This window comes from Thalia democratica, chromosome 4, assembly GCF_965202585.1.
Source record: "Thalia democratica chromosome 4, ktThaDemo2.hap1.1, whole genome shotgun sequence".
NCBI lineage: Eukaryota > Metazoa > Chordata > Thaliacea > Salpida > Salpidae > Thalia > Thalia democratica.
This window is the reverse complement of record NC_139168.1, coordinates 55,823,000-55,834,620: the sequence shown is the minus strand read 5'-3', so window position 1 is coordinate 55,834,620 and position 11,621 is coordinate 55,823,000. Positions and strand designations below refer to the sequence as shown.

Here is an 11,621-nt window from a genome sequence, read left to right as displayed (position 1 = left end):
TCAGGTCATTATTGGGCGTCTTTATTGAGGTATGCCAGACTAAAACAAAAAAAAAAATTGAATTATGATAATTATGTTATTGATAATAAAAATACAAGTGCAAATTAACTATTCTATTTATTAAAAGGTTAGAGTAAGAAAAAAGTTCTTACTAATTTATTTTCAAATTTTTATAAAATAGCATGAAATGGTATTTACTTTTGAAATAATTTTATTGTATAAAGCATTTTGTACAATTACCACTCAATTCCAACCATGCACTATTCCCATCCAATCAAATCTGAAAACTGACCTAGGGCTAGGGGTAAAAGTGATAGTTAAAGTTAAAAAAAAAATATATAAAGAAAATAATAATCATTTTTGGGTGGGAATAGTGCGTGTTTGTAAGTATAACAATTTCTACTAGTAGAACAATCTATCACTCTCTAATAACTCACATCTATGTATATTTAATCTTAAAAATTAATGTATTTAATTCTTTTGATGTTGATTGAATTTAATTGAGTATAAAAACAATAATGACATAAAATTATTTTTAGGTTTGTTTTTTAAACTACCAATAATGGCTCCAGTTGCTGTGCAAGATGATATAAGGGTAAGTTTAAATCTATTTTAATTCAACTTTTAATATTTTTTATTAGATCCTGTCAAATCTTGATATTGATAAAGATAATTAAAACATTTCAAAACTATTAATGCATAATTAAACTTCATTCATGAAATTTTTTTTGTTTATTATTTATATCAATGATCTTCACTGTATTTAAGGTCTGACACTAAACTTGAAAAAAAGTGCACTCCAACCTTAAATTATGCTAAAGACCAAACATTTTTTATTTAGCTATTCACCTTGAACTACATAAAACATCTAAAACGGTTTAAAAATTTAAAAATTTCTTCCACCTTTTATAAGTTTCATGCACCCAATAACAAATTTTGTTCACACTTGGAACACTACTGATATATAGTATTGCTTAGAAATTTTTCTAGTCAACAACCAAATTTACCTGAAAAGCATTTTAAGAGTAGTATGCTTAGTTTTTTAAAATCATTCAATATTTTTTTTCAAAAACAGGGTTTAGCTTAACAAATAAAATCTGGCTTGCAAATTTGTGTTGTCTCTCCCTAACTTTAATGTTTTAGCTACTGAATAAATAAACTATTTATATGCTAAAAAGCTCTAGTTTTAGGTGTCAAATTAAATTTGTTTTTAAGTTTATAAGATAAATAGTAGGGTTAGGGAGTATTGTAAATTTTTTGGTTATGTTGTCAAATTAGTATGGATTGTTTGGATTTGGATGTGTTTTGGCTGTTAAGAATAATCTAAATAAATAATTTTAAAGACTTTGATTTTTCATAAATCACACCTCAAAACTGATTTGATCCTTATAAATCACGCATTTAAAAAATTTCAACTTAATAGTAACAAAGATAACATCAGCAAAAATCTACAAAGCCTTAGCCTGGACTTTTGTATGCAATGAGACAAGCTCAAGTTAACATGATGGTTTGCTCATACCAATTTCAATCATCTGACCACAAGACTGCAGTAGATTTTTTTGGTTGTAGCTGGCTGAAAAATTAAAAAAAGAACAAAACCCGGGTCTCAGTCTACAAAAGGCTTGTAATCTAATGATCAAAAAAGTATGATTAAGCCTTTTTTGTAAAATAATAACAAAATTACTTATACAATTCCTAAACTTATAATTTGTATCTTAGATTAAAGCTTAAGTTTATTGGCATGCATTTAAAGACATTTAAATTTCCTTTTGTGCGTAGGGTTGCCAAAATACCTGGAAACCTGGAAAAGCCTGGAACTTTCAACAACTTTTAACATGTCCAGTAGTAAAATTTCAATTTGACACAAAAAATCTATCATGCAGATAAAAAAATTTTGTCATCATCAAAAATTTTTTATTAAAAAACACATTTAAAGTAGCTTTACAGTATCTTTTCAATGTTTTTACACTATTTAACACAGTATCTTACCTTAAACTTAACTTTAAACTGAAAATAGACCCAAAAATGTGTACTTTTAAAAACCTGAACGAAATTTTGAAAACCTGGAGAAAATTTACCAACGACATTTGGCAACCTTGTATTTATAAAAAGCTCATAATCCTATAAAGTATGCAATTTTAAAAAGCTTAGCTGGTTGTTTAGTATGAACTGTTTTTTTTATTGTAAAATTAAATTGTATAGCTATAATTACTTACCTTTAGAGTTTAAGTGACAAGGTTTGTAAATTTTGTTAGTTTAAAATTTTATTTAGTTATAAGTGTAAACAAATTACCTAAAATAATTATTCCTATCTTTATTACAAATAAGACAATAACAATAGATTATATTTTTGCTTGACAAGATTATAATACTGTTACTATATTGAACACGATGACAGAATAAAAAGAAAAAAGTAAAATAAAACAAACACTGCACTGTATCATTCATTAAGTACTGAAAAATAATTAATACTTAAAAAAACTTAAAATTATTTTATTTTTTGGAACAACAAAAAACGTTTTAAATATTCAGTCCTAGGACCTAGTGCACAAAGAACCTTTCCGTTATTAAGTCATACACCACAGGATACTTTTTAAGGTCTTGTCCAGTACAAATAATTGATACTGATAAAAGCTAACGGATTATATGTTTGTAATAAATGTGTAAACATAATATTTAACACTAAAACTATAAAACAACTACCCTTTAACTGTCTTTGAAGATAGCTCTTTTACCAATGATTCTAATTGGGTGAAAAAATAATATATCTCTCATTAGAAACATTCCGTTTGCCATTAAAATAATAAAAAAAGAAACTAGGTGCAAGTTCAGCATATCAGATTTACGTGGATATTTCCATTTCAAATTTCTTCTAGCTTCAACACTCATGAGGTAATCTATTTTGTTACTCCGTTCCATCATCAATTTTACCTCACAAGTGGCAATATACCATTTTTTGTTGACTCTTTACTAGTTAATAAGTCTTAACAATGCCCTATCACAACATTTTCATTTATGTCATTAGAAAAATTGATGGAAGAAACCCCTAAAATCAATAATGCATCATTGTTTGTTGGTAAAGAACACTAAAACTTTCATGATTTTCTGCCACAAGAGCAGACAAGTCTTTCCTCAGGAGTATTACCATTTACTTCAAAGATCTCTGAATTCTATAAAACTTCAAGTTTTTATGACTCTCTAAACTAAAGTATTTAAACAGTAATTTCTTTTTGATTATGTTGAGTTTTAAAAATAGAATGCAGCTTGAATACAATAATATATTTGCCAAAAAGTAAATTACAACTGCTATAAACTTAAACGTCTTATAAAGTATAATTCTACTGTATTTATATAATAAATTTAAATTATTTTTTTTTATTGTTAACAATATTTTTAAACTTCTTTTAAAATAAACAACAATATCTTAACAAGTAAATAAATCACAAGTATTTGAACTAAAATATTTTAGAACATATAATTCTACTATGAAAATATAGACATAATCTTATATCTTAGAGCTAAGGTTTGTTCTTGTAAATAACATTTAAAATAGACTTTAGAAAATTGTAAAATCTAGAAATAAATTTGTTATTACTTAAAATCTAAAATATATTTGAAGTTTAAAGCATTAAGTAATAGATTTAAAACATTTAAACAAACTAAATTCTTAAAAGTGCAGCCATTGTAAACTAATACAAATAAACAACTTAGTTATTAAATCAAACTGTGATGTTTATTTTGTGTATTTATCAATAACTTTTCATGATTATCACTTAAATATTGAGCTGCATAAATTGAATAAAAATAATTGAAATTAGTTAACTGTAAATTTTAGGCTGAATTTGCTTTTTAAGGGCATAGGGGGGTGAACACTTTTTTTCACAATTTCATCTTATTTTATATAGTTTTTACTAAGCTACAAGATGCTTTTTATGAATTTTAAAAATTCAAAATAATTTTTCAGATTTAGCCAATCAAAGTCGGAGGCAAAAAAAGGTTTGTTATGGGAGGTGCAAGCTAAAATGGTGAATAACTAGAAATCACTAAAAATCTATCTCCTCCTACGTTTTTAGAGATAACTACCTCAAATTTTCAGGAAATGTTTATTGCAATATTTTAAAAATTCTTTCAGAAAAAAAAAAACAATTATATCAAAAAACAAAAAAAAAACTTTTCTTAGTTTATTTTTTATATGAAATTTTTTTTTTTGATTATTTAGGAATTCTTTTTGACAAAACTTTCTAAATATGTCAAGGAACACTTCCTAAAAGTTTAAGGTAGTTATCTCAAAAAACGTACGAGTATATAAATTTAACTGGAATAGTCTATTTTTGCCGTTTTAGTTTGTGCCTCCAATAAGGAACCTATTGTTGCCTCCAACCTTGACCCACTATATCTCAAAAGTTGTATTGAGTTTTTTAAATCTGTAAAAAGCATTTTGTAGCTTAGTAAAAACTATATAAAATAAGTTTAAATTTCAAAAAAAGCTGTTTATCCCCCTATGCCGTTAAGTTTGCAAAGAATACTATATTACAGACAAATTTGTTTTTTTTTATTTATGACGTCATACAGGGTTGTCACACACTCAGAGTACTCAGGGAAACTAATTATATTTTGAAATTTTAGAAAATCTCAGGGTACTCTAACTCAGGATAATTTGACGGTTTTTTTTAACTCAGGATGACTGGTAGTTTTTATTTTCTATGTATCTAATCAGAATTTAAGATGCAATTTCTAAAAATTCAAAGCTTTCAAAAAAAAATCAGTGTAGCTAGAACACATCTAGATCCAACAAGCCCATATGCCCTTAAGTTTGCAAAAAATACTATATTACTGATACATTTTTTTTTCATTTTTAATTATGACGTCTATTTGTACATAAAACATCATCCAAGTATTACCAACCCCTTATAATAGTCATTTTATTTTTTTTAGACCATCCAATATTTACTTAACTTGTAGGTTTGTTTCATTATATATCGCTGTGGGTTTAATCTATTTAATCGAAGTTTTTAAAGTTTAAAATTTGGTTACAAAGTATGTTTTAAAGGTGAAAGGTGATGTTCCAGAACCAAAAGAAGATGAGACACAATCTTCAAAATCAATTATTGGTATAATTCATCCTCCACCAGAAGTCAGGAATATTGTAGACAAAACAGCTTCATTTGTTTGTAGAAATGGTGCAGCTTTTGAAGCTAAAATACGGTTGAATGAACAAAACAATCAAAAATTTAATTTTTTGTCTGACAGTAAGTCAACATTGTTTGAATTATGTATTACATAAATTATAAAAGTTTTAATTTTAAAAGTTGTCTAAAGTTTTAGTATTATTAAAGTACATTATTTCATTAGTATGTTTTTTCAGCTGATCCATATCATGCATACTATAAACACAAACTTAATGAATTCATGGAAGGTAAAGGCATTGAACCAGTTGCTGCACCCCAACCAGTAGCAGCTCCTACAAAGGTTATGTTTAATTTTCTTGAGTTTTTTTTTGTAGCTACTTAACATTGTAAAAATTTAAAAATCAAGTTATAACATTAACAGCCAGCTGCAGTACAAGTAGCTCTTGAAAAACTTCAATTGAAAGATCCACCAGCTGAATATGAATATATTGCTGATCCACCTTCTATATCTGCTTTTGATCTAGATATTGTGCGCTTGACTGCACTTTTTGCTGCTAAAAATGGTCGAACTTTCATTAATCACATAATGAACAAGGAAGCTAGGTTTTTAATGTTATGTATATATGTAACTTTATTTATACATGTAGAAGAAAAAAATTATGATTTGATAATGTTAGTACATTAAGTTATTATTTAGTATAAAGTAAATAAATAAATATTTTTAAACTGTCCTGTCTTGGATTTAAAAGTTGTTTTAATTATATTAGAATTAATAGAATATATGAGACTCTTAGGTATTGAATATCAAAAATATTTAATATTGTAAATAAAAACCATACTTTGCGTTCAAGTTGTTTTTTTTTATTGTCCTATGCCTGACCTAGGAATAATACCTGGGCTAATTAAAGTGAAAGAAAGACAAATAAAAAGAGACAAAAAACATATAAAGTTTATCTTAAGAACAAATTATAAATATAGGTTGGTTTTTATTATTAAACATAAATAGCACATATATATAAAGATACTAGTTTACTAAGTCTATTTAATAGTTGCTTGCATGCATATAGTATTAGACACATTGTTACTAGATAAGTACTTAGTAAGTAAAACTGAAAGTGCTAAATTGAAATTTAAGGCAATGATAATTTATTGTTAAACCCAGTGATTTTCAACCTTTTCAAAAGTCTGCACAGTAAATAACTTCAAAATAAATTCTGACCACACTTGACCAGGAAAATATAAGTTATTATTTTAAAACACAATATATTTTTATGTTTCGACTGACATTGTTACCTTTACAAAGTTTTTTAGAATGTTTAGGTGAACAGATTAGGATGAGGGGTAGAAGAGAATACTGTGATCTGCGATTGTGACCAATTGACAATAGTTTTGTCTTTTTCTTTTATTTTTATATATATAAATATTTGTGTTGACTGTAAAAAAAAATATTCAGTTTACTAGGTAAAGAGCTTATAAAAATAATTATACAAGTGCAAATTAACTGTTCTACTCGTACGAGGTTTTAGTGGGAAATATTTTGACCTTATTCAAATATTTTATATATAGTAAAACTTATTAAAGTTAGTAAAACTAGGTAACCGGTAAACTACCTTTTACTATTTTATTTACACTTAATAAGGTCGGATTTTTTCCCACTGAAACCTCTTAATAAAAACATAATGCCTAAACTAAGCCAAGTGGCCTCCTTAGAGGCCATTACAGAAATTTCGGGGGCCATACTGTAAAGGGGCCATGAGGACATAATTTGAAACTCACAATAGATATTCCGGAGTCAATGATGAAGAGCAAAAAAAAGATCCTAGGCGTTCTCAATGGTAGTTTTGAAATTTATACTAGGTATTGTGAAAAAAGAAGAAATTTAGGGGGCTAGAAGCCGTAAAAGGGGGAGTCACAAGGCCATAATTTGAAACATAAAAAAAAGGTCTTAGGCGTTGTTGGAGGGGGGCCATAGCTTTTTTTAAAAGGTACCTTTTTAAAAAACGTTTAGGAAACCCTGATCTAAAATATAAATAATTTTTAACTCTTTATTTTTTCTTGTTTTGTAATATGTTTAAAAGAACACCCGCAAAAATCTATTAGATCCAAAGCCTGGACTATATGTTAACTTTAGCTTTTCTATTAGCACATGGAAGTTTAATAGACTTTTGCAGATGTTTTCTTCGATTATGTTTCAAAATGACCAAAAGTAATTCGTTTAAATAAAAGCTTTTTTCAATAATTATATATATTTAAATGAAAATAACAAAACACGCATAGATTTTTTTTTACCTTACTGAATTTCATTTACAAGTGCATACTATAAAGACAACCGCTTTGACCACCTGTATTAAGACTGTATTATATATAGTGGTCTACCAGATCTAGGATCTGGATTTGGCGTTTTTGCTATGTTTCTGATCTCTGGTTGGATCTTAATTTAAAAAAATGATTCAGATCCTGCTGGGTCTGAGTTAAAAAATTCATCTGGGTATCCCAATTTTCTCCATCTGGTATATCAATTTACTACTATCAACATTTTTTTTAAAGATTGGCAACCTTAATAATGAATGTAAAATGGTTTTAGAATAGTTTAGGTATTTGTCTTTAGATCTTAGGCTTTATATCAGTTTAAATTAACAAGTAAGTTGTTTTGTAAATTACTATAAAAATTATGAAAATTTTTTTTTTCTAATCATTATAGAATTCTAAATGTTTTTAAATTTTTTCAAAATAGTGTATTTTAATATGTAATTTTAACTTGAATTTTCAGGAGTAATCAGTTTGACTTTCTAAGACCTCAACATTCACTTTACACTTACTTTACAAAGATGGTTGAACAGTATAACAAAGTTCTTATCCCACAAAAAAGTAGCCTTGAAAAGTTAAAGAAAGAAATTGAAAATCCTAAGATTATTCTTGAAGATGTAAGTTACATAATTTAAAGTATTAAAAAAAATACCTTGTTACAAAATCTCCTTAGTTTGTAGCTTAAAGGCATAGGGTGGTCCAACATTTTTTTTTTTACAAAATTTATCATAAGCTTCTATGTTATTAAATCTTATTCAAATAAATAAAATAATACTAAATTTAAGACAAAAGTGTTCTACCCCTCCCCCTTATGCCCTTAAAGGTAAGTAACTAAAACAATTAGTGTACAAATATTTATATAAGTACTTCTTTCAAAGTCTAAATGATAAAATCTGATGATTAGTAAAATATATCTAAAAACCTATAAATTTATGGATTATATTTTTGTTTCTATTTGTAAGCATTTTTTATTAATGTCATCTTTTGACAAACTGAATGTATATTATAAAGTATAATGTTTTTTTATTTGCATTTTTTTTGTGAGGAAAATATAATTAAAGTAGTTATTTGTATTGGGAGCTGATCATTACTAACTAGCAATCATTTCTAACACTACCACGTCTAACCTGATCATTTCTAACTCAACCCAGGGTTGCCACTTTACCTGGAAACCTGGAAAAACCTTGACAAACCTGGAATTTGACAATTTAGACCAAAAAACCTGGAATTTGAGAAATTTTGAAAAAACCCTGGAAAAATCTGGAATTTCGAACAAAAATCACTAGAAAAACCTGGAATTTTAACAATTTTCACATGTTTAGTAGTAAAGTTTCGATTTGACTCAACAAATCTATCAAATAAATCAAAACTTTTTGTCATCATCAAAATTTTTTTTCTTAAAAAACATATTTAAAGTAGCTTTACCGTATCTTTTCAATGTTTTTATACTATTCAACACAGTTTCTTACCTTTAACTTAACTCTAAACTATAAATAGACCCAAAAATGTGTACTTTTAAAAACCTGGAAAATTTTGAAAACCTGGAAAATTAAAAAAAAAAACGAGTGCAACCCTGTCAACCAGTAAAACTTGTTAATTTTTAAATCATCAAAATATTAGTTTCTTTTTTCTTAAACTAAACTTAATGTTGATATAGTTTTACTAAAAATATATTACTTACTTTAGCAAAAAGTTGAGATTCTAATTCTTATCTTAAAGACAAAAGTTTTTCAATGTATTGTTGATTTTAGTTTTATTTTATTTTTTTTGTAATTTTATTAAATTTTCATAGATTTTACTTTTTTTTATTAATTTGCTTCAATTAAAATTTATTAATTATGATTTATAAAAACAAATTGTACAGTAATCTTCTTTTATTGTACTAACATATGTTTCTGTGTGTTAACAAATCATTCGTTAACATTTGATTACTAATTTGTTTTTATTTATATTCCAGTGAAATTATTTCACTAGGATGTTTTGTTAGCAAACGATTAAGCCTATATTTTGAACAGTTAATTATGATTTATAAATTTTACAAAATATTTTGATGGTTTAAAAAAATATTTTTTAGTATTCTTAAAGTAAGCTGTTACAACTACAGTTAAGTTAGATCTTCTTGCATTTATGTAGTTAAAATATTTTTAACGCAAGTAAATTAAAAAAATTTAACCTTCACAAATGTACTTATCAGACACAAAAATATTAAAGTTACGGTCAATAAGCTACGCTGTATGTCTAGCGCAAATATTGTACAGTTTTTTACTAATCTTATACTATTTTGTAGTATAGAAAATAGACTGTTTCACTAAAAATCTATCTTCTCCTAAGTTTTTTAAGCTAACTACCTCAAAATTTCAGGAAGTGTTCCTTGATATATTTAAAAATTTTTGTCGGAAACAATTTTAAAAAAATAAAAAAATTGAAATTTTTTATAAAAAATAAACAAATGAAACATTTTTTTTTGTAAAACTTTTATTTTTTAGATTTTTAAAATTTATGTTCCGACAGAATTTTCTAAATATATCAAGAAACACTTCCTAAAATTTTGAGGTAGTTATCTCAAAAAACGTTGGAAAAGATAGATTTTTAGTGAAATAGTCTATTTTCTCCCCCCTTCCCGTAAGGATCCTATTGCTGCCTCCGACTTCGACCGGCTATATCTCAAAAATTATTTAAAATTTTTATAATCTGTAAAAAGCATCATGTAGCTTAGTAAAAACTATATAAAATTAGGTCAAATTTCGATAAAAAGTGTTGGGACTCCCCTACGCCCTTAATTTTTATGGAATCTTGAAAGAAATATGCTATTTCTTTTTTATTATAATATTTTGATTATAAGCATATAAATAATAACCGATAGGTCGAGTATAGAGTAGAATGGGCGCGTCACGAAGCCCGACAAAAAGAAAAAGAACTCGCTGCGGCCGAGAAAGAGCGACAGATGTATGCTCAAATTGATTGGCATGATTTTGTTGTTGTTGAAACTGTGGACTTTTTTGCTGAAGAACAAGGTTAAAACTGAACTTTTAATTATGTAATTGTAGAACATCACATTTTAAAACGTCGTATTAGTTTTATACAAATTAATATAAAAATACTTAGACCTAAATTATTAGCAAAAAAAAAATACGGATAAAATAACAATTATATTTTAAATGGTATAATTAAATAAAATTTTTATTATTTAAGTAGCTAACTAAATTCTTAACATTCTTAAAATTGTGGTAAAGTAAAGTATTACTTGTATTCAGGTTTTCTTATATAAAATGTTGTTTATATCAAATTTTATTTTTTTACAAATGTTCATATTTCATAAATGTTTATTAAAACCCTATCTAAAATGTGCTTTCAGGTAATTTTCCGGCACCTGTTACAATAGATGAACTAGGAGCAAGATTGTTGCAACAAGAAAGAATTGAAAAATATGGAGAAGAATCTCTTCAGAATTCAGGTAAATTAGATGTTAACTAAGTATTTACAAGTAAGTACAATAACTAAATCAGGGTTCGTGCGCGTCAGGCTAAATCAGTTTTTTTGAAAAAAGTTGAAAAACGTCAGGCTAAATCAGTTTTTATATTTAAAAATTTGAGAATCTCAGTTTTTGTCAGTTCAAATGCATGAATTTTTTTAAATTAAGATCAAATTGAGATGTGAATTTATTTCTAAATAAAGATTTAGTTATTAAAGACAAAATCAGTCAGTTTTTTGTAAAAATAAGTGCTTAAAACCTTTTGTTGAATCTCTGAAATAATTTTAAGAATCTTCATTATTTTGTTTTTAGTAGATTATATACGTCATAATTATAAAAATTCATAAAAAAGTACAGTTTAAACATTACAGTTTAGTTCAACAACTTAGCTGTTTGTCTGAATTTGTTTACATGAGTTTTGTTTTTCAGAGCTTAGTTGGTTAAACTGTTTTAATTTCTAATATAAAGGCTTTATACCAAATACTTTTTAGATTAATACTCTTAGCAGTTTGTTAAGTCACATTTCTGTTTTAATAAAAGCTTCTGGTCCAGTCATGTAACTTATAGTTCACGAATTCAAGTACTAATTGACACGAACCCTGTATATGGGTGATAAGTGGTGGATGTAACTAAGCCCTAAAATTTAATAAATGTATGAATTCATTGAAGCAGAAATTATAATGACCAGTTAAAAATATTCAAGTTGCTGAGTA

The 11,621-nt window shown here is 26.2% G+C and overlaps 1 protein-coding gene across 1 annotated transcript in view; it reads left to right on the top strand.

The window, feature by feature from the left end:
- The first annotated feature begins 543 nt into the window (after positions 1-543).
- Positions 544-11,621, top strand: part of LOC145835083 (splicing factor 3A subunit 1-like) — a 35,038-nt gene continuing 23,960 nt past the window's right edge. Inside the window, exons 1-7 of the mRNA XM_082942626.1 lie at positions 544-595; positions 5,051-5,249; positions 5,366-5,469; positions 5,551-5,732; positions 7,900-8,053; positions 10,300-10,450; positions 10,792-10,890. Coding sequence (XP_082798752.1) covers positions 563-595; positions 5,051-5,249; positions 5,366-5,469; positions 5,551-5,732; positions 7,900-8,053; positions 10,300-10,450; positions 10,792-10,890 — 922 coding nt within the window. The 5' untranslated portion in view covers positions 544-562. The remainder of the gene's footprint in view (positions 596-5,050; positions 5,250-5,365; positions 5,470-5,550; positions 5,733-7,899; positions 8,054-10,299; positions 10,451-10,791; positions 10,891-11,621) is intronic.